The following is a 21314-nucleotide window of genomic DNA, read 5'->3' as shown; positions in this document are numbered from 1 at the left end:
GCACCAACTGCTTTCGTGGAGATGGAAGACTTGTAAAACATCTTCATTTTAGCCTTCATTGTTACTATTACCTTTTCAATAAAATTTTGTTATCCATGATAAGCAGTTGGTGCCAGTTTCATCTTCGTCTCATTCGTTACGATAAGCTTAACTTCCATTTGACAGTAAGTCTTTTTTTTTCTTTACATAACTGGTTTCTATGCTGAGTAGCACTTAATACATACCTGTAAGAAAAAAACTCTTATTAGTACAAAAGTATATTTCTTAAGCTAGGAAGAGAGTGAATTCGTGAGATACCTGAGATAACTTTAATGTTATGCCGTTTGTCTAATTTTTCATCATATGACAACAAAGGTTTCCTTATACAGTTGTTTACAGAATTAGAAGTAGCATCCTAGGTTCTTCTGTTACTCACCTGCCTTCCTACTTTGTTATTATGTCTATTCATAATAGCCTTTGTTGTTTCTTTTATCTTCTTCTGCCTCCAAGGACTATCACAAAATGAGCGTGCAAACTTAAGGCCGTGACGTAAATTATCAGCACATCCACCCCACTTGAAGTTTCCGTTAGGTGGTTCGCGAGGCACGCGTCCACAACTACAAGAAAGAAACGTTCCCAAGCTGCAAGCGCGTGCTATAGTGTGACCAACAGCAGCGGACGTTAGTGCAAACACAAAGGCTTGCTCTCGAGTACCTAAAAGTGAAACAAGTTAAAGAAAAGTTATCGATAATGCCAAAAAATGTTATGAGCATATAATGATACTTCGACAAAACGTTAGGAAAATCTCATCTAATCGAAACAAAGAATTATCAACTGTTTTGTCTATGAATAAAGTAATAACTTCAGGGAAAAACTGAAGCATGTTGAACCAGACTAGCTGATGAAGGAGGTATGTGATAAAGCTACTAAAGTTAATCTCAAGAAAATATAAAACCCTATGCTTTATAAACAACAGTAAAATATTGTGGTAGAAGACACCGGAAAATATTGTTTATAACGTCGTAAGCTGTGCCAGCTGTTGAAGCAGTCTTATGATGCTACACCAAGTAGTCAATATAGTGAGCTGACAACGTGATTTGGAACCGACAGAAGTCATACATTGTTGTTTTTTTTTGGGGGGGGGGGGATAATACCTAGCTAATTTACTGGGTAATAAATATAATTCAATTTGATAAGAAACTGAGCTGAAGAGGAATTAATTAGTAATCCTTAAATTCAACATAATAATTGAACTTCAGTTGAAACCTTTACAGTTGTCAAAATTGAAAGTTTTTCCAACTAAAGCATGAAATTAGGAAATACTTAAAGACCCCTACCGCTCAAAGGCCTCAAGTAAATTGTTGTTACTAGCTTTTTCTGACATTACTCATGTGACATCCTAAGATATACTAGCACTCCAAAGGATTCGATCCCTTTGCAAAGAGGTGGGGAAGAATATGATTATTTTGGATTTGGTTTGGTTTCGAATGTCGCGCAAAGCTACACGAGGGTTATCTGCGCTAGCCGTCCCTAATTTAGTAGTGAAATACTAGAAGGAAGGCATCTAGTCATCACCACCCACCGCCAACTCTTATATGATTCTTATCAATTGAACAAATACATTCTTTGATGTAGTCTTCTGTTTATTTATGCCATTTCTCCAACTTTTTATATGGTTCCTATTTTCGTTCCTACATTTTCCTTTTCAAAACTTATGATTTTATTTTTTTATTGTATTAAAATGCTATAAATTACTTTCTACTTCTCAGATTTTCAGTAATTTTTTTATCAGCCAAACTCCTGACTTTAAATGTTATTTAAGGAGCTATGAACGTGTTTATTGATAAGTAACTCATGAACTTTTGAAAACATAAAGAGGTTTTAATAAGAAAGTAAAAATTAGTTAATTTCTAACAAACCTGTTTAAGGAATACAATAAAAGAACAACTTAACTAACTAATACTTTATCATTAAAATACTTTATTTCTTTTTATGAAATTTCATGAGTAAAGTTATGAAATAATTTAAGCTTTAAAAGGTTGTAGTCAATAATCGGAGTTTCTCAAGATTCAAGCAAGTAGTTATTTGTGACAATATTAATGATAATAACCTGCAAGAAAGCTTACAGTCCTTAAAGTAAAGTAGTTACTATTTATGTGTTATAATACTGTCACTGAGTAGTCTTGATATTCAACGAATACCAGATCATTTTTCCTCATGTGATATTTTGAACCAGAGCCAGAAATAGACTGAATATAAGCCTAGTTCGAATCGAGATCGTTTTGGATTAGGTTATCGCATGTATAAAAGTGTAACTTGGGTGTATAAGTCTAATTGAATAAGGAACTTCCGTACAGGCGACTTTATTACAATTAAGCTATTTATATTTCTAAAATGTATCAATAATCGCCTTTCTCAGATAAGTTGTGAGTCATTTACCAACCTCAAACGAATCAAGTTGAGAGTGCAATACATAACATATGATTTTAAGAGCGTGAATGACAGGAAAAAACTAATAAGTCTAAGGAATCGTAAACAAACTGAAACCATTTTTAGAGATTTCAGCAAAGATGTAAAAATTCGTAAGAGAAAAACTCACAGAAGCACTGAAAGATTAGTACAAAAAAAAATGGAAAAGCAAAGCCATGAGCTTATTAAAAAATTGGTAAGGCAGGATACCAATGAAGTTGACCAGCAACTTAAAAATGAACTAGCTGCATTAAAACAAGGTTGTAGAAAATATTGTAGATGTTACGATAACAGTTATACAAGAAAATTCAAAATGTGCTGTTGAAACTATCGATATTAAATAGATGGTTGATGAAAAAAGCAAATATGCCATAATTGTCTGAATGCAAGATAGTGTTCATTTAATAGTTGAAATTCACTGACACAGTGCATAAAAAATCTAATGTTAAGTAATTACATGATACTTACCTGAAAGCAGGCCTTTTATCATCACAAGTTAAATAACTAAAATTTGAGAGTAAGTAAATTTAGTAATATAGACACAAGATATCACAGACAGATAACTAAACTATGCGTATTTGAAATAGCTTATGTATTATTCCAAACATTTACAGCACTGATTAATTCACAGGAACAGCGAAACCTGAAGTTAGAATCTGTGTTTGTTTGTTGTTGTTGTTGTTTTGGGGGAAGGGAGTAACAGCATGCGAGGTTTGTTTTAGGATGGATGACTGCAGTTATTTGTTATATCATTGTAAGAAGTAACAAAAACAGGATACTCAAGGCGAGGGTTACAAGTAATATGTTAATCTAGTTAGTAATAAAACAAAATAACACAGAGATATGATTGCAAGGTATGTACTTAAAGCCGCATATATACACTTTAAACGCGTATGTAAATTGTTATAAGATACATACATGAAGTTAGATTGTAACTTAAGTAATAATACGAAATAACACATTGAGAGTATGAGAACACGCTTATCCGAAGCTGGAATATAAGCTAACATGAGTTAAAAAGAATGGCTACAGGTAAAAGTCTGAAATAACAGAACTCGATATAATATTAACAAACGGTTGGTAACGTGCATACCTGCAGTCAAATCGTGGGTTAGGTTGGGAATAACACTAATAGATGAACAGTTCCACCGCCTGTCTTCAAACGTTTTCTGGCATGTTTTCATGGTCACCTGGGCAGCATTTACGACCAAAGGCATAAGTTCCATGTTACGCTTACAAAGCCGCCCTTGGTTTCCCTGCAGGATTTTTTGTCTTCGGGCGCGAACACAATGGAATTTCTTATCCCAGATCTTTCTTGTTTTGCCAATAGCGCTGTGAAAAACAAGATGTTATTAATAAGAACTTCTGAGTAAAAGTAAAAAAGAGTGTTTAATAATATATCAAGCCATACTATAATTACCATAAGCAGTGCAGACCAGGACTCTTCAGATCAGCTGGGATACGATAAACATAGCAATGGTTGAGATGCCATTTATATTAGCAACTGGTAAAGTGTGAACTGGATTCAGTTGGGGAAGTGTAATTTTCAGCAACTTTATTTATATCACAATTAGGGTAATGATTATTTAATACTACCTGATTTATTTATTTTAACACTGTCTATTATTAGTTATTATTATCGTTTTCTCGAATTAACCTGCTCACTATTCATAAAAACTGGAGAACCTGTAAGTTAGTCTTCTTGATCCCGGAGTGGGTCAAACGGCCATGGCGTCAACGGGAGAAGACTACGCTTTTAATTATTAACAAAAGTTTCTGGATAAAAATAGAGTGTACAATAATATGTCAACCACATAATAATTACTATAGCCAGTGCCGACGAGGTCTTTCACCTATTACCAGAGCTCTTTAGGCCAGCTGGGATACGACAGACATAGCAGTGGTTGAGACGTTATTGACATGTGAATGTACTACATATACTATACTTTACCATGATTCTTAAACTGAAACTTTGAAATAAATAAATTAAAAATTGTATTCTAGTCCTTACGAATTTCACATAAAATTCAATACGATCCATTATCGGGTTATGAAATAGTTTCTGCACATTTCTTTAACAAAAGGTTTGTTTTAATTGCGCAAGTACGAGAGGCAGTCATACAAGTTATAAACTATAGTAGTTGGATTTGTTAAAACAAATAATAAAATACACTTACAGGTTAATATTTTGGGCGTTCGTTCTTCTCTTAGAGACTAATACTAATAACAGGTTCTATACATCTATTGTTATCAGAATGACAAACGACATCTCAGGCAATAATAAACAAGTACAAATTATACATTGTAATGAACAATGTAGAGAAACAAATGTAATATTGTAGCTCTTATCACGTATTAAAGTTGGTTGAACTTTATAAAATTCAAAGCTAGTATAGTATATTTTCCATCGTAAGTTCAATATAATTTAACATTTTGTTATATATGTATATATAATAAGAGGTATAATTTCAAAACTATTATATCAATTACATTAATTGTAAATAGGCGATCAAGATCAGCACTATAAAACAATAATGAACTTAATATAAATTCAAAACTATATTTAAAAAAAAAACCTTCACACTTTCCGGTCGTTATCCAAAAGTAATAACGGAGATTGCTTGTGGTAAGAGAACCCCAAAGCGTTGGGGATATCCCATCTATCAAACAAAATCCAAAAAGCAGATGAGAAACCGGTCAGCAGTCGTGGAAAATTCAGTAAGGGTACAGAGTTGAATAGCAACGTCTCAACTCTTACTGTCTGCATAAAATAAATTATATTGAATTTACGATGAATAGTAGGAAATAAAAATAAACCATTATTAGACTGTAAAAAGAAATAGTAATATGCCAGTCAGTAATCAACTGTGATTAACATTTAATAACGTTTTGTCTATTAAACTGGATAACATGTGAACTGCCGTCAATTGGTTCTTCGCTATAGAATTCCGTGAATGCAGATAGCGCAGGAATGCTTAGGATATCACAATATGACAGGGCATTCATAATTTCTTTGACTATTTATCAGTTGACAGATTTCAAATCAAGATGAAACAAGCTCTTTTCACTCTTCCTTGTATAGAAGGCACAGTAATATCAAAGAGTTCTTCATGTTGCTGCAAACCTAAGCTCATCCATCCCAAAGAATCTTCATTACGACGCTCAAGGCGCCAAGAAAGTCAATGCCTTGCATGCAATACTAAGTAGGATTCTTTGCTCCATATGAAGGTTTTTCATCTCCATTACGACGCTCAAGGCGCCAGAACAGAAAGTCAATTCATTCATCTTCTTCATCTTCATTTGATATTACTGGCTTTAAGTCTTCAATGGGTGCTATCTTCCCGCGGCATACTGCCGAATGATGTTTCGATCTCTATAATGAGATTTTTATCATAAAAGATAAAATAAATATTTCAATCTAAATGACACGAAACATTCATTGATTCTTTCTTAACAAAATATAGCAAAAAAAAAACAAAAACGAGCATTTTCTTATATCTTGAACTTAACGTGGTCTAGTGGTTAGCGTGTTAATACAAGAATCCATGGTTTGTATCCTGTTGTCCAAAAATCGCGCTCCGCTCTTAGGAACATGGGTGAGTTGTAAGAGTAAATATCAAATCACTCTATACGATTAGAGTATCCCAAGTGTTGACGATGAGTGTTGTTGATTAGCCACCTTCCTTTTAGCCTATCAGTTCAAAATTAGGAGCGACTCTTGTGTAGCTTTGTGTGAATATCCGAAAAAACAAACCAAGAAACTTTATATTTTAACATTAAGTTGCAGAAACCTGATCAACAAACTCAGTTATTTCTTTTACTGACGGCACCGTCGTGAAATCTCAAATTATGTTTTTCAAATTAAATTTCGCATAATAGACATCACTTTATTAAAAGTACTGTATAAGCGAAAGCTGTGTTTGCATTAAGAAAATGTTGTTAAGTACGAGAGTTAGAATTGGGTTAGACATGAATTTCGCGCAAAGCTACATGAGGGCTATCTGTGCTAACATATTGGTATATTTCTACAACGCTTGGCGTTGCTTGATGTATTATATCATTTCTATTAAATTCCTTAAATCTTCTTGTAGTTTCTGTGGCTCAATAATTTGTTTGTTTTGAATTTCGCGCAAAGCTACACGAGGGCTATCTGCGCTAGCCGTCCCTAATTTAGCAGTGATAGACTAGAAGGAAGGCAGCTAGTCAACACCACCTACCGCCAACTCTTGGGCTATTATTTGACCAACGAATAGTGGGGCTGACCGTCACATTATAACGCCCCACAGCTGAAATGGCGAGCATGTTCTGTGACGAGGATTCGAACCCGCGATCCTCAGATTGTGAGTCGGGCGCCCTAACCATTAAGCCATAAGTGCGTGAAATGTTCTGGATGTCAGATTTCTGTATAGCTGGAAAACATACAAGTAACTTTATGCCTTCGGTGATTTCTGATTTAATAAAAAAAGCAAGTAAATTATGCAATGAGTGAAAAACGATAAAACATTTTGTGCATCGTAACAAACTAAAAGTGTTGTACACTCTAATAATCATTACTGAAGTAAAAGCGCAAAGGAAATTAATACAAAGACGTTGTACTGTTCGGTTTGGTTTTTTCGGAATTTCGCGCAAAGCTACTCGAGGCCTATCTGCGCTAGTCGTCCCTAATTTAGCAGTGAAAAACTAGAGGGAAGGCAACTAGTCATCACCATCCATCGCCAGCTTATGGGTTACTCTTTTACCAACATTCATATTATAACACTCCTACGGCTGAAAGGGCGAGCATGTTTGGTGGGACGCGGATTCGAGCCCACGACCCTCAGATTGCGAGTGTACTGTTCGGACAGCCCACTCCTTAAACCCTACAAGCGTAATGGCAGTATAACTGCTACATCTTGCAGCTAGTTTTATACAACTTACCACACCGCCTATTTAACCACACAAACTTTATGAAATATTCTAGAGCTTATAATTAAGAATTCTTCTTCTCCTATCTGTCATGAAATAACATCGACAGATAAAATATTCTCGTATTTATGTACTGTTCACGATTTAGTGCTTATTATTTCAAGTAGGTGGTACAATTTATTGGGAAGTGTCTAAAGAAGTTTGTGAGTCCTAATATGAATCCCTGTGGTATCAGGACAACTAAACATAACGAAAGAAGAGATGCTATGTCCAGGCCATTGAAACTGTTTGCTGTAAACATGAAGAAACACATCATTTTATTGTTGTTTTCAAATAGGCATACATATCAACAAGTCTATCAGTCATAAAAATACATTAAAACGTATACATTCAAACAATAGATTTTATGCAGAAAAGTTGAAAAGTAATAACATTAGGCTATTGGATAGGTTCTTTTTATTTGATCACACAGTCAGTAAAGTTTCAGGTTAACTTAGCTTTAACCTCTGTATCTCAGTACATTACTTTATGTGCTTTAACCTACGGTTGGTTTGTTTGTTTTTGGTTAAGCAAAAAGATACATAATGTACTATCTGTGTTCTGACCATCATGGGTATCGAAACCCAATTTTTAGCATTAAAAGCCAACCGACTCATCGGTAAGCCACCAGCATGTACTTTACCAAACTAACCTAACCGTTACATGTTCAGATCCTTACTCCACTTCATTTAAAATTTTTAATATGGACACCTTAACCCACATACTGCTTTTGTTGATTGTTCATATTAAAAGTAACTCTTAAATGTCTGACGTCAAATTTGTGTCATGAAACCTTTCACAGCGTTCATTACAAAAAACATTACTGCAATACTAGCAGCTGTTTGTACCTAGTCTTGCTCACTAATTTAAAACAGGGCATTGAATTGTTGTTATGTTGTGTCATTATGAAACCCACTATACTAACAAAGAAATATTATGTAGTCGGATTCCAATTATATGACTTGTATGTATTTACGTATTAGAATATGTGGAACTCTTGCAAACCGCAATATCTCGCGAAACACCTAGATGTCTGTCGAGGAACCCGAGGGCTCTGTGGAACCCCGGTTGAGAAGCATTGTTTTATTTCACTTGTGCTTATAGTTACACGGCCTTGTCTTACTTCACCTGTCTTATCTATTACACGTTCGTGCCTTACTCCACCCGCTTTATCGTTTAAATGTCCCTATCTTGCTCCACAGATACGACAAAATGTAATCGGGGCATTAGTCTTTATAACAGTAACTGGATTCCTAGACTAAACAACTTGTACAACCATGAAATATAACATATTTACCATCTTTTATAACATTTGTATAGATATTAAAATACAGGAAGATCTAAACAATAATCAACATACATTAAATATTTTCCGGACAATAACAATAAAATATTTCACAGGCAAGATAATGTGGAACACTATGACCTTCAGTACGAAAAATGGAAAAGCACAATTGAATCGTGCTACCTAAGAACAAAAAAAAACCCAAACACTTTTTATCCTTGCATTGCAACTTGCAGATAACACAATATTTATACTTGTCATCTTAAATCATGTTTTTGATAATTTGCATGAAAAATGAAAACTCTAATAACTTGAAAATGTCAGTAAATGGCTGGCACATCCAACTACTTAACCCTAACCTTCGTCACTCATTCAACCAAGGAAGGATTTGTTGAATACGATAATTTAGAGTTCGTTCTCTAATGGATAGCAAATACTGTTGTCCATTGGCAAGTAATCTCACACAAATGATAGGGACAAAAATCCATTTTTATGACCCGCCACGTGTTGTTTCTTCTTTTGTTTTTCAATATGACCTTCTTTTTATTTTTTTCTGTGGCTTTGTTGACTAAGTTTATTACTAGGTCCTGAAATCAGAATCATTTCTTCCCTCCCTTCACCTGTTTCAAGGTACATATACCTCCCCCACTTCTCAGTGAGTCATACCCCAGAGGCGTGCTATCTTCACATTCCTTCTCCATTTCAAATGGTTCGGAAGGGAGGAAATTAGAGGTTGTTGTAAAATCTAGTGTGAAACCGTCGAACCGTTGAGAACTTGGGTCATTTTAGCCACTAGCCTGAAGTGAAATATCACGTGTTATGCTGTTATTAGTCTTTTAGGAGAATCACAATGGGCCAAATACCTTCTTGTGGAATGCCTTTCTATAAGAAGCGTAAAGAACAAGAAGTATTTCGGGTTATAGATTTAAATATTTTAAATTTGATACTTATTCCATAATGACGTAAACGAATGCTCTTAATGCACTGAAATAATTGTATCCTTTCCGCTTAAATTTTGGAAAAAAAATCACGATAAAAATGAATAAATAACATAATTCGTTATAAACCATCATTTTTATGCTTTATAATATAAGTTTTCAAACTCATTCGCTTATTTTTAAAGAAATATGAGGATTCCATCGAAAAAAATGTGGCTTATCAAATCTCTTTCCACAATGAACTGTATCACTGAAATTTAAAAAAAACATTGGAGAATTATCTAGTACCTAAAGAAATTTGTTTGTTTGTTTTAGTGCAAAGCCACGCTGTGCTTTCTTCTGTGTCTACCATGTAAAACCGAACCGTAAACTTACTGCTTACCCAGGGTACGGAAAAATTGACTTGTTAACTTACATGATAATAGTCCTTGAACAAGAAGAAAGATTTGTAATTACTAACTACAGTCAGAGTTGGCCGACTGTTAACTACAGAACAAAGTCGTTAACAAGCTGTTGCTTGAACTGCTAAGAGGGTTTTGTGAGTTTGAATCTCACAATCTGTAGTGAAAGCAATGTAGCGTGTTTGTTAATTTTTTGTGTGTAATATAATAACAAATAACACAATTTATTAATACAGGATTTAGATTAGATAAATTATTTATTTTCGTACCGGTGGTTTTAAAACATTATGCATAGCTTTATAGGCAGCAGAACATATTTAATTTTGCTGGATTTTTTTTTGGGGGGGGGGGCACCAACGACAGAGAGCACCTTATTTGCTATGCTAATCATGACTGTTAAATTGAAAATTGAAACAGCGACTTTCTATATCAGTTATACGCAAATCTCTATCCCCCATTCAAAGGAGACACTTCAGCACCTAGTCAAAATTGAAAACAGGTGCTCCCAGTGGTCCCCGATTCTGCCGCCTATACATAGCTTTGTTACAAAAGTAAATATATAGCTGCAGAGGATTTTTAAGTTAAAATAAAATATCCTGAACTATTTCTAAAGATACAATGCATTAATTGATGTATTAAAATTGAACCAGCATCACCATTCCAAGGTCAAGTTTACCGTTAACAAAACTTATTACAGGCGCCCTAGCGTCACCCAGTGAAGACTATTTCTTATGAAGTGGTACACAACCAAAACATTTGCTTAACTTCTCTAATTTCAATATTATTCCACCACCGATTTCTAAAGATACGTTTTATAGCTCAGTTTTTCATTTCCTTCAAAAATTAAAAAAAAACGTATTCAGAGCATGAGGTCTCTCCTGAATATTATGAATTCACAATGAGAAAATAGAAACTACTCCCAACCAAGAAACACTCGCTGAAACGAAGAAGCAAATATTCATGAACCCATCAGTCCCTTATTCTAAATTAAATCTAATCCTTCAAGTCTTTAAACTGAGAAATTAAATTTCACTTAAGTGTTTGTTCACCCAATACGGTGTAGAATAATTTCAAAGCAGGAAACTTTAACGTAACAATGTCCTTGTGTCTGAGATATCCATGTCATTATACAACGATTTTAATTGATTGTTCTAGCAGATCCTGTAGCGACAGATATTGCTGTTTTAATTTAATCACAACATTATGGCCATTTTAAGAGTCCGTTTTGATGCGTATCCGTACCTGTAATAATTTATTCTTAGTTGATATTAGGCCCACCAAGAGGCTGGGGATATTTACCCGAGGTCCAATGCCCATCAAGAGGTCCATGAGAGCAGAAACAACAAAAAATGTGTACGGGATATATCAAATCACTACTGAAGGTTTAAACAAATATTGACCGCGTCTTCAATCTCTTATGTGCGCACGCGGCATCATTCCAAGAACTATTCGGGAGGGAAGGGGGAGAGAAAATACCGACTCTTCCCCGAGCACAATCATTTCTCTCGGCGGTCCTAGTTGATATCAATATCTACGAATTAGGAACATGTTTACCAAAACAACATGAATGAAACTGGACACCACTGTTAACCTTTAAGCTACGATAAAGACGCAAGTTTTCTGTTTACTTTTACAACCAAAATGGAAGCTTCTTTCCTGCTACATAACTTCTTCCTTATGACATTCCATTCGTCTGATTATTTTTTTTACTTTGCTTTCTATAACATTGTCGTGTAGCAAAGAAAACATTCATAATAACCGCTTATATATATCTGATAACGCTATTGAAAATAGAGAGTGTGAACATTTTTACCGGGTGTCCAAATTATTATATACTTAAAATTAATAAAATTTAAAACACTGCTTAGTTTTCTTTGAAATTACTAATATTTGAAAACCTATTAACGATGAGTTATGAATCTTAATTGGATATTCAGTCACATTTTTATGAGTCGATGATTTAGAAGTTAAAAATCTTTTTCATGTTTATTACGAGTTTGGTAGTAAAAATTGATTGATTTGGTTTATATTTATGAAGATTAAAATCTATTACTTATTATTTTAAACGCTAATGAAAACTAAATACTGGTTTTTTTCAAGAGGTTAACAATATTTTGGAATATGTATTCATGTTCTTGAATAAAACTGATACACACATAGTTGTTTTTAATAAATTCAGTGAAATTCGAAAACAAATTCATTACTTTCTGTTCGTTGATTAGTGGTGATTAAAACCTTTTGTCTTATACTTCAGAAAATGTTAAAATAAATATATTTTAAAACATCTAATGAAATCTAAGTTACATATATATATATCTTTCTCGATAATTAGTAATTTTTGAAATAATGCATTTTAAAATTTTGAAAAACATCTTGTTTTCTTCAGTTACTACAGAAGATAACAGTGAAACAAACTACCACAACGTTTAACCATGTAATTTGTAAAACAAGGATAATTATTATCACCACAACTTATAGAAGAACTTGCTCAAAGAATCATTATTATAAACCAGAAGAATCAGTGATATGGGAAGGAGTTGCAAAGTGGGGGTGTTTGACTAGACATGAAGATTTTACAATGAGAAATTTTAGCAGCTCCTGTGCTGAACGTCTAGGGGATCTGTGGGCATGCTCCCCAGAAAATTAATATAATAATGTAATTTACAGTTGCTATATAAGTCAAATATGTAAAAATGGGGGTGCAGTAGCACCCTCAGCACCCCCGTTTCCGACGCCTCTGAAAATTATGATCACCACAACCTGTAAAGAAATTTGCTTAAAGAATTATTATTATAAACCAGAAGACTTATGGTCGTTACTACTTGTAGAGAAAATTGTTTACAGAATTATTGTTATGAACAAGAAGAGCTATGATCACCACAACTTATAGAGGAAATTGCTTATAGAATTATTATTGTAAACCAGAAGAATTATGATCACCACAACTTGTAGAAGAACTTGCTTACAGAATTAATATTCTAAACCAGCAGAATTATGATCACCACAATTTATAGAGGAAACTTCTTATAGAATTATTATTATAAACCAGAAGAATTATGATCACCACAACTTGTAGAGGAATTGGCTTACTGAATTAATATTCTAAACCAGCAGAATTATGATCACCACAATTTATAGAGGAAACTTCTTATAGAATTATTATTATAAACCAGAAGAATTATGATCACCACAACTTGTAAAGGAACTGGCTTACTGAATAATTATTGTAAACCAGAAGAATTATAACCACCATAACTTGTAGAGGAACTTGCTTACCGAGTTCTTATTGTAAATTGTCAATCAGTAGAACCACGATCGCTACAATTTCTACAAAAACTTGCTTGCATTAGAAATCCACGATCACGACAATTCATGAAGATACATCTAAGTTCAGAACATTATGTCAAATGGCACTGGGCGTTATTAAGTTGATTTTGATTGACGCGCACAGTTTGACAGACTAGTGTCTGAAAGAAATGAAACGAGAGTTATACGATGACGTTTTGTTCTTTTACAAATTAAATTAGATTAACATGCTATTAGCAACTCCTGCATGATCCTGTTGAAATATGCATCAGAGCCAAACAAAACATTAAGGGAAAAAGATGAATGGAATACTATTGCACTCTTCTTCTCGGAACCTATAAGGAGCCAAATAAAGAACGTAGTGTTTATAAATACAATAAGCTTAATACTGTTGTCTTTGAGATACATGATAGTGGAGTACAGTGTTTGTCCTCGAACTTGCTGTAAATTTAGGTGTTAATGTTACCTTGGAAGCAGTAAGGTATATGTTAATCCAAAGTTGTCCATTGGACGTTTAGCTGTTAAAAGAACTGGAGTTCAAAACCAAAATGTTGAAATAGGGATCAAACCTCAAACACTGCAATGAGTAAAGCTGAAGATGGGTGTTTTTTTTTTTTTTTTTTTACTATATGAATCCAAGTTCAAATTATCCAGAAACAATAAAACCCCATTTGCTCGATGGCAGAGAAGAGAACGGTTTCATAGTCAAGGTACAACATCAGCAGTGAGGCATGAAAATCAGTACAAGTTTGTGAATACATCTCAACCAATGGTATTGGCGATCAATAGAAACAATGTTATCCTTACTGATAACAAATACAAACATATTTTGATCCAATCCTTCAGAAACACGACTCATAGGGACGGAATTCATCTTCCATCAAGACAGTGACCCAAAGCATACGGCAACTGTAGTGAAACGATACCTTGACGGAAAAGAGGTTTGGGGGATCATTCACAACTATGATTTACCCTGTAATAAGTCCCGGTACAAACATTCTTGAAGCTGTATAAACTTATGTAAAAACTGAGAACGTCAAAACGACCAAAGGACCAAGTTAAAATGTAGGAGTAATACAAGACATTTCGAACAATATTATACAATCGTACGTTGATAAACTCCATGGCAACATGAAATAAGATGTGATACTCTGAATAAAGCAAAAGACTTAAACATATTGTACAACTTATTCGTTTTTCATTTATGTTTTCTGTGATAATACTTTATACAATTAATATATTCAACATTGTTTGTTGTTTGTGACTCCTGTATGTGCATCGATTGTGTGCTTCTGAAATTATTTATGTCATTGTATATACACACATAAATATAATTTTAACAATGGGTATTACAGTGTCGGATAATACCTGCCTTCTCTGATGTACTGGTTTGATTGACGTAAACATTGATTAATCTTTGATTTCTTCTGTCGCGCAAACTTTAAGTTATCATAATCAAAAGTGTTAAAAAAAGTTTGAGGAAAGAGATTAGACCATTCAGGTGGATAATTTATAAGTCACTATTTGTCATCTGTAAATGAGAGTCGGAATTAGTAGGCATCCAGAGATGCTCATGCAGGATTAGTCAGAATTTAAAGGAATTTATAATTGAATAATATATCATTTGGTATTTTTTCAAAAATGAGATACTCCCAGTGAGATATTTTTCCTGCTATTATTATTCAATACAATGTGTAACTGAGACTCTGGTTATGATGGATTATTATCCATGTAGCAACCAAATATCAATCCATAAATTGCTAAATTAAACTGCCTTTATTACAAAATCGTCTAGGCAGACATGCTTTTCATACACCAGTTAAAGTGCGTTTTTGTTTTATAAATAGTGCAAATGTCTATATTTTTTGTGTAAATAGTTTAAGGACCACCCAAAATAAAAGCTGCCTAAAACATATCATAAACCATCAAGTATGTTTGTTTGTTTTTGTCTCCAATTGCATAGGTTTCCACTATAAAAAACATACTATGTTATTTATATGCTAACTACTCGGCCACGCCTGACCTAACCTACCTGAAAATATTGTTATTATTCTGATGCCGATTTCCGTTCTAAATGTCGTTTTATTTTTTCGTGATCACCTTTAATATTTTTCTTTGATTCACATAGTATATTTACATGTTGAAAACATGTGTACTTATCTTCATATTTTGGTATATTTAGTCTTCAGAAAACGGTCTGGGCATAACCTAGTGTTTGCTTGTTTGGTTGCGTATCGTAAAGTCTGGGATTCGAGAGTGTGATGCTGCTCCGCACCTTCACCTGTTTGCGCGTTATAAAATATTATAAAATCCAGTTATTCAGTTCAAAAAAGACGGTCGAAACCCTTTTGGGGACGATCGTTGCTAGTCAAAATTAGAAAGGGCTGTAGATGAACTCTAGGAGTTTCTGATCTTCACCGTGATTAATAATAGTGTGTGCAACTGGTGCTTCTGTCTCGCCTGATCGTTATCTTACATACTGCTTTAAAATTTTGACTCATCTGTAAAAAACATCCTCTAGACTTTTAATGGTTGGAGACGGCTTGAATGGGTAATGAAGAAAAACTTTAATATAAGTTTAACATAACAGCAAAGGTCTCCAACCATTATTAGTCTCAAAGTGGGTTCCTCGTCATCGAATTTGAATCCTCTAGACTTTGTCACACTGTTTGTATTTTGGGTCCGTTCTAATCATTTGGTCTTATTTTTAACAAGAGCTTTAAATGTTGCAACTCCTACGTGTTGTCCAAACTTTATAAGTTTTTGCTTCACTGTAATTTTGTTAATTCATGAGTTACGTTGGTCATTCTGGACTTTGTTCTATCACGCAGGAATTTTAGCCTATTATAATCAGATTTTAGTTACACTATATTCGCTTTCTTTCTTCGAAACATTGATTTTTATATCAAGCTCTTTATTTCATTGTATATTTCAATCACGTTCTTTGCAACTTTTCTTTTGTAATTTGGAGTTCGGGAACAAAAACTCCGCTGGCTATATAATTTTTCCAAATAAAACAACAATATGATGACGAACACTTCCACTAAGCTCCTTTAACATTTTCGTTTTCTAATATTTATTGGAATATACAGATTGTTTGAAAAATGATCAATGATAATCGTTTTTAGACATTAATAAGAATTACAATGTTTTATTAATAAAATGACACTTTAACAAATGTTTGATGCATTGTAAATAGAAACAAAATAAGTATATGGCAAGCACTAGTAAGTAATTCACTGGCATAGACTAACAGATTAAAAAGATATGATTCAGCAAGAGAAAGGTTTTATTAATTGATAATTGCATCGATAGTAATACATTGTTATTTGCTGTTTTCCTTCGTAATGTTCTATCATCATATGTTTTTAATAAATTCCCTCAAATACAAATGATGCTGTTTTATTTAGAAAAAGAAAACCCCTTAGACTCAAATATTTGCATCTTTTTCTCATCTTTAAAACTGACAACACAATGATTTAAAATCCTAGGTTATCCAAATTAATCCAAAGTAATCCAAATTAAAATCGAGAGCCAAACAAAAGCTTCGACAGTCACCACCGAAATGTCTTGGCTTTTAATTTTAAAGTGTACTTTAATATTGATTTTAGATCAATGTGTCTGCAGTTTAAAAATATATAAAACTGATTTTTATGTCTATAATATAACCATGTAACAGAGATATAAGTAAATGCTGCAATAAGAGTTTATAAAGTTTAAAAAATGCCAATATTAGGCTTAACAAGCAATACATTAAATATTGAGTTAAACATAAAAAAGTAATTGATAAATATTTTAGAACATATTAGTTTATTTAAAAGCAGGCTTGCTGCAAACCAGAAATGAAGTTTTTAGAATATATGAAAGTCCACAGTTTTAAATACAGATATATCAAAATGTTCTGATTAAAAACTGACGTCAGATCTACATGGTTTTCACTGGTATAACGCTTTGGTGTTGAAGCTATTCTTGTAGCTTTATGTCAAAATGTTAGGTGGTAAGCTGTGCTTGGGGACGTAACAGTAAATATTCTTGCATGTGTAGTGATTAACAAATTCAACGTCAAAAAATGTTTGAGTAAGAGTTTTGTTCTCGTAATTGGAATAAAAAAAATTATTCTTATATCTAAGGCCGAATTAGATGTTTATTTTTTATATACTTTGTTTAGTATTCAAAATTATACCATGTCTAAGGTTTTAAAATTATGATACCTTATGAACACATCTTACCTAAGACACCGATAACTTGTTAACACACTTTATCTGGAACTTTGATAACGTATTAAGAAACTTTATCTAAAACTATGATACCTTATTAACACATTTTATCTAAAACTTTGATGCCGAAGCTAATTTGAAAAGGTGTATTTATTTTACTATTGTTGTTTTTCATTTGTAATGCTTTAGTGAAATGAACTTTACTGGTATTTTGTTACAGTATAGAAGAAATCAGTCATGTAAGCTGAATCATAATTTAATAAAACAGTAGTATTTTTGGTTCTTTTTCCAAGAAATTTTTTGGGCAAAAAGAAAATGTAAGGGAACTTCTAACGCTAAAAGAGCTATGTTCTAAGCTATTCTTACACAAATAGCTAACGATAACACAGTTCTTTCATGTCTTGTCAAGCCTTAAAGTTATTAGTGTATTTTACGATGAGTCGATTTTTTTTAATCTCAATAAATTAATAAGCCAGGTGGCTTCATAATTTCTTTCTATCTGCCCGTTTAATACAATTTCGAAAACATACTTAGCTCAGGCGAATTACAGCTTCCATACTAAACTACATCATTTTAATGTTTATTTATCTTACTTACAGCATGATAAACGATAAGGACAATTATATGTTGTCTTGTCATTCTTACAACTTTAAAAGTAAACCACATAATTTGATGTTAATACCTAGAGATATTTATGGTAAAAATACCAACTTCATCTGAACAAAGAAAGTTAAAAGCAATGAAGTAACCAACAATTATTATATTGTAAAAGTAAACCCAATCTCAAGTGAAGTTGACAAACATAACAAAAGATTCAACCGTACTAAAGAAATTAAACTGTATAAACTATACAAAGTTATTATTTTAGAACTAGAGATAAACATATTTCACAAGGATACTTACAAAATAACTTTGAATATGGAAGGATACCGTGTAGTATTCATGAATATTCTAGTTCGGTACACATTTTGATAAAGTCATAACTAGCTTTGACGTTGACTCTTTTTGACTAACTTTACTCTAAAAAAATGATCGATCTTAATGTAAGATACAGTTTTAGTCTTCTTGTACGCTTTACTTTAAAATGCGTTGGATAAGCTAATATAATTTGGTGTAAGAGATTCACATTTCGATTTCAGTGTTGAAGCATATAATCCAGTGTCGAATTTGATGATTAAGAACCTACTTTCAGACAGTAAAACTTAAAGACGGCTTGAATAGATAATATAGAAAAGTTAAAACTTTACAAATCCAACAGACGGAGTTAGCATGGAGCTCACATTACATATACTAAATAGTTTATATTGGAGTTACTATGAAAAATAAAATGTCCAAACAAGTTGAAAATGCTTTTTTGTAAAAGTACAAGAACAAATTAGTGATCCTTTATAATGTTTAAACAGTGAACTTCTAGATATGAAGGACCCAGAGGAATAAAACATACTTCAAAGTTGTTTTGTTTTCGTGTTGTTGTTTGTTTATAGATATTTTGGTTAGTTATCAACTCCGTCATTTTGACGTTGGTATTTATTCAAAGTTATTATTCGACTTGTTTGCTCATGTTAGTTTTAAAATCAAATTAGTTAAAAAGTATTGATGGATTGAGTTTATCAAGTTGTTAAACCACACACTTTTTAACATTTAGAAAGAATCAATCTGTGAAATGTTTTGAAATTTAATACATTTCGTGATAGTTTTAACGTTAATGATATCACAATAAATACTTGGATAAAGTTGTCATCCTTCAACTTACTGTTTCTAAGAAGCCTATAGCAGCAGTTTTAGCACATACACAATAAAGTTTTTTTATGTTTAAAAAAAAAGTAAACATCGAACTTAAACAAATTAGACTGAAAAGTAATGGCTGATTCAATCTTCAGGAATGTTCCTTTATTTGCAGTACAAAGGATATATGCATATATAGTAGGTGTATGTTCAAATAAATTAAAGACGATTTTCTGTCCGTTCTGAGAGCATGTCCCGCATACCTATAACATTACCTTTAAATTTTCCTATTTCCAGTAAGGTCCTGAAATTGGGAAGAGTGCAAATATTGAAGTGTTGCAACTAAGATTTTGTAAGTGTTTTAAGATTTTAAAGTTGGAACTTGGTGCAACCTCTGAATTTAACGTTGTAAGTTTGTACGACTTTATACTTTGGTTTATGAAAATAAAGAAAAACCACGATATAGAAAAAGTTGAGAGTTACAATTTTATAGCAGTCAAAACTTTATATAAAAATGTCTGCTTGTCATAATTAGTATGTTTTCAATATATAAAAAGTGTCAACATACTCCTTTCGATTCGTATCTTTCAGACCACATAACATTTTTTTTAATGGACGGATATACATTTAACGACATAAAACCACTTCTATTGAAAAATGGGTTGTTTTTAACAACTTCACACTTTTTTTTTCGGCAATCTTAAATTAGACGTTTTTGTACATGACGTATTTTATGTGATATATCATTTCTTTATTTCTGACTTTGACTTTCTTATTAGTTATTAATGAAGCTTATTTACACTGTAATTATCAGTTTCGTCAGCCAGATTCCTCTGCACATTTTCGCATAATATTCTCAATGATTTTGCATTTTATTAATTCATTTTATGTTATCTTATACCTAAGATCAGATAATAATGCAAACCGCTTCTATGCTCAGTTAGCGGACTAAGAGACATTAAAATGCTATAATAAACGGGAAACTAATATTTTACCTGTTTAAATCATGTCCAATTTATTTTGCTTTCATTAACTCATCAAATTTAATAGCTGTTCTCCACGTATGCATCATAATTTTCTATATAATAATCGCAATTTCGATGAAAAAAAACTGTAATTATTCAAGTTTGAGGTTTTGTAAATTGTAATGTAAAACATATCGGGCTTCATTAAGCAACAAATACGCCATCTATCATGGCTACAATTTCGAACACAATATTACGTTAAATCACAACACCTAGCTAATGGGCCCCCAGTGGCACAGCGGTATGTCTGCGGACTTACAACGCTATAATCCGGGTTTAGATACCCGTGGTGGGCAGAGCACAGATAACCCAGTGTGTAGCTTTGTGTTACAAACGAACTTAGCTAATAACCTACAAACCTATATGTTCCTTTGCGAACACAACAGGTACTACACGGTATACTTACTTAAAATCATTACATTTGCTCGTTCATTTCGAAAAAAAAAGGAAAATATTTTTATTTGATATAATATATTTTCTCTTTGTTTTTCAAAAAAAAACTGAATAAAACATTTTTCTTCCTGCTGATGTATTTATATTAAAATGCACATTCAATTTAATGATTACATTAATACATATTTTAGTTCTAGGTTTTATGTTATTTTATGCAATCGTTAGTGTTTTGATTGTTGTGTTTTTACCATTTACATTTCTTATTATTTTAATTCATATAGTATGAACGTTCTCATAAAGATTCATAAGCGTTTTCCACGAAGTATCTGGATAAGAGAACATTTATACTAGCGAGGGTTAAGGGCAAAAGCATAATTTATCTTCTCTAGGTTCTACAGCCTGATTCGAGTATTTTTCAAGTTATTATGGTTGCCTTGTTTAGACTACATACTTTTCAGAAGTGTAAGTTCTGCCGATAATACGCTTATGTTCAGGAAAACTTGTTCTCAGACCATAAAAATTGAAATCAAGCAAAAAATGGCTAACCGGGTTCTTTGTAATCTTATTCAAACAGTGGCGTTTCAACTTAATCAGTATGGGTTTGGTTTGTTTGATTATTTGTTTGTTTTTTT

General features: G+C 32.7%; 1 protein-coding gene across 1 annotated transcript in view; it reads right to left on the bottom strand.

Moving 5' to 3' along the window:
* LOC106466231 (protein Wnt-11b-2-like) overlaps positions 1 to 21314 on the bottom strand; it is a 39025-nt gene that overhangs the window by 11416 nt on the left and 6295 nt on the right. Inside the window, exons 2-3 of the mRNA XM_022394982.1 lie at positions 3542 to 3780; positions 416 to 693 (exon numbers count right to left, since the gene is read on the bottom strand). Of these exons, the coding sequence (XP_022250690.1) occupies positions 416 to 693; positions 3542 to 3780 (517 nt within the window). The remainder of the gene's footprint in view (positions 1 to 415; positions 694 to 3541; positions 3781 to 21314) is intronic.

The sequence above is a fragment of the Limulus polyphemus genome, unplaced genomic scaffold, assembly GCF_000517525.1.
Source record: "Limulus polyphemus unplaced genomic scaffold, Limulus_polyphemus-2.1.2 Scaffold73, whole genome shotgun sequence".
NCBI classification, from domain to species: Eukaryota; Metazoa; Arthropoda; class Merostomata; order Xiphosura; family Limulidae; genus Limulus; species Limulus polyphemus.
Note: the sequence above shows the minus strand (reverse complement) of the source record. Positions and strands in the feature narration are given on the sequence as shown.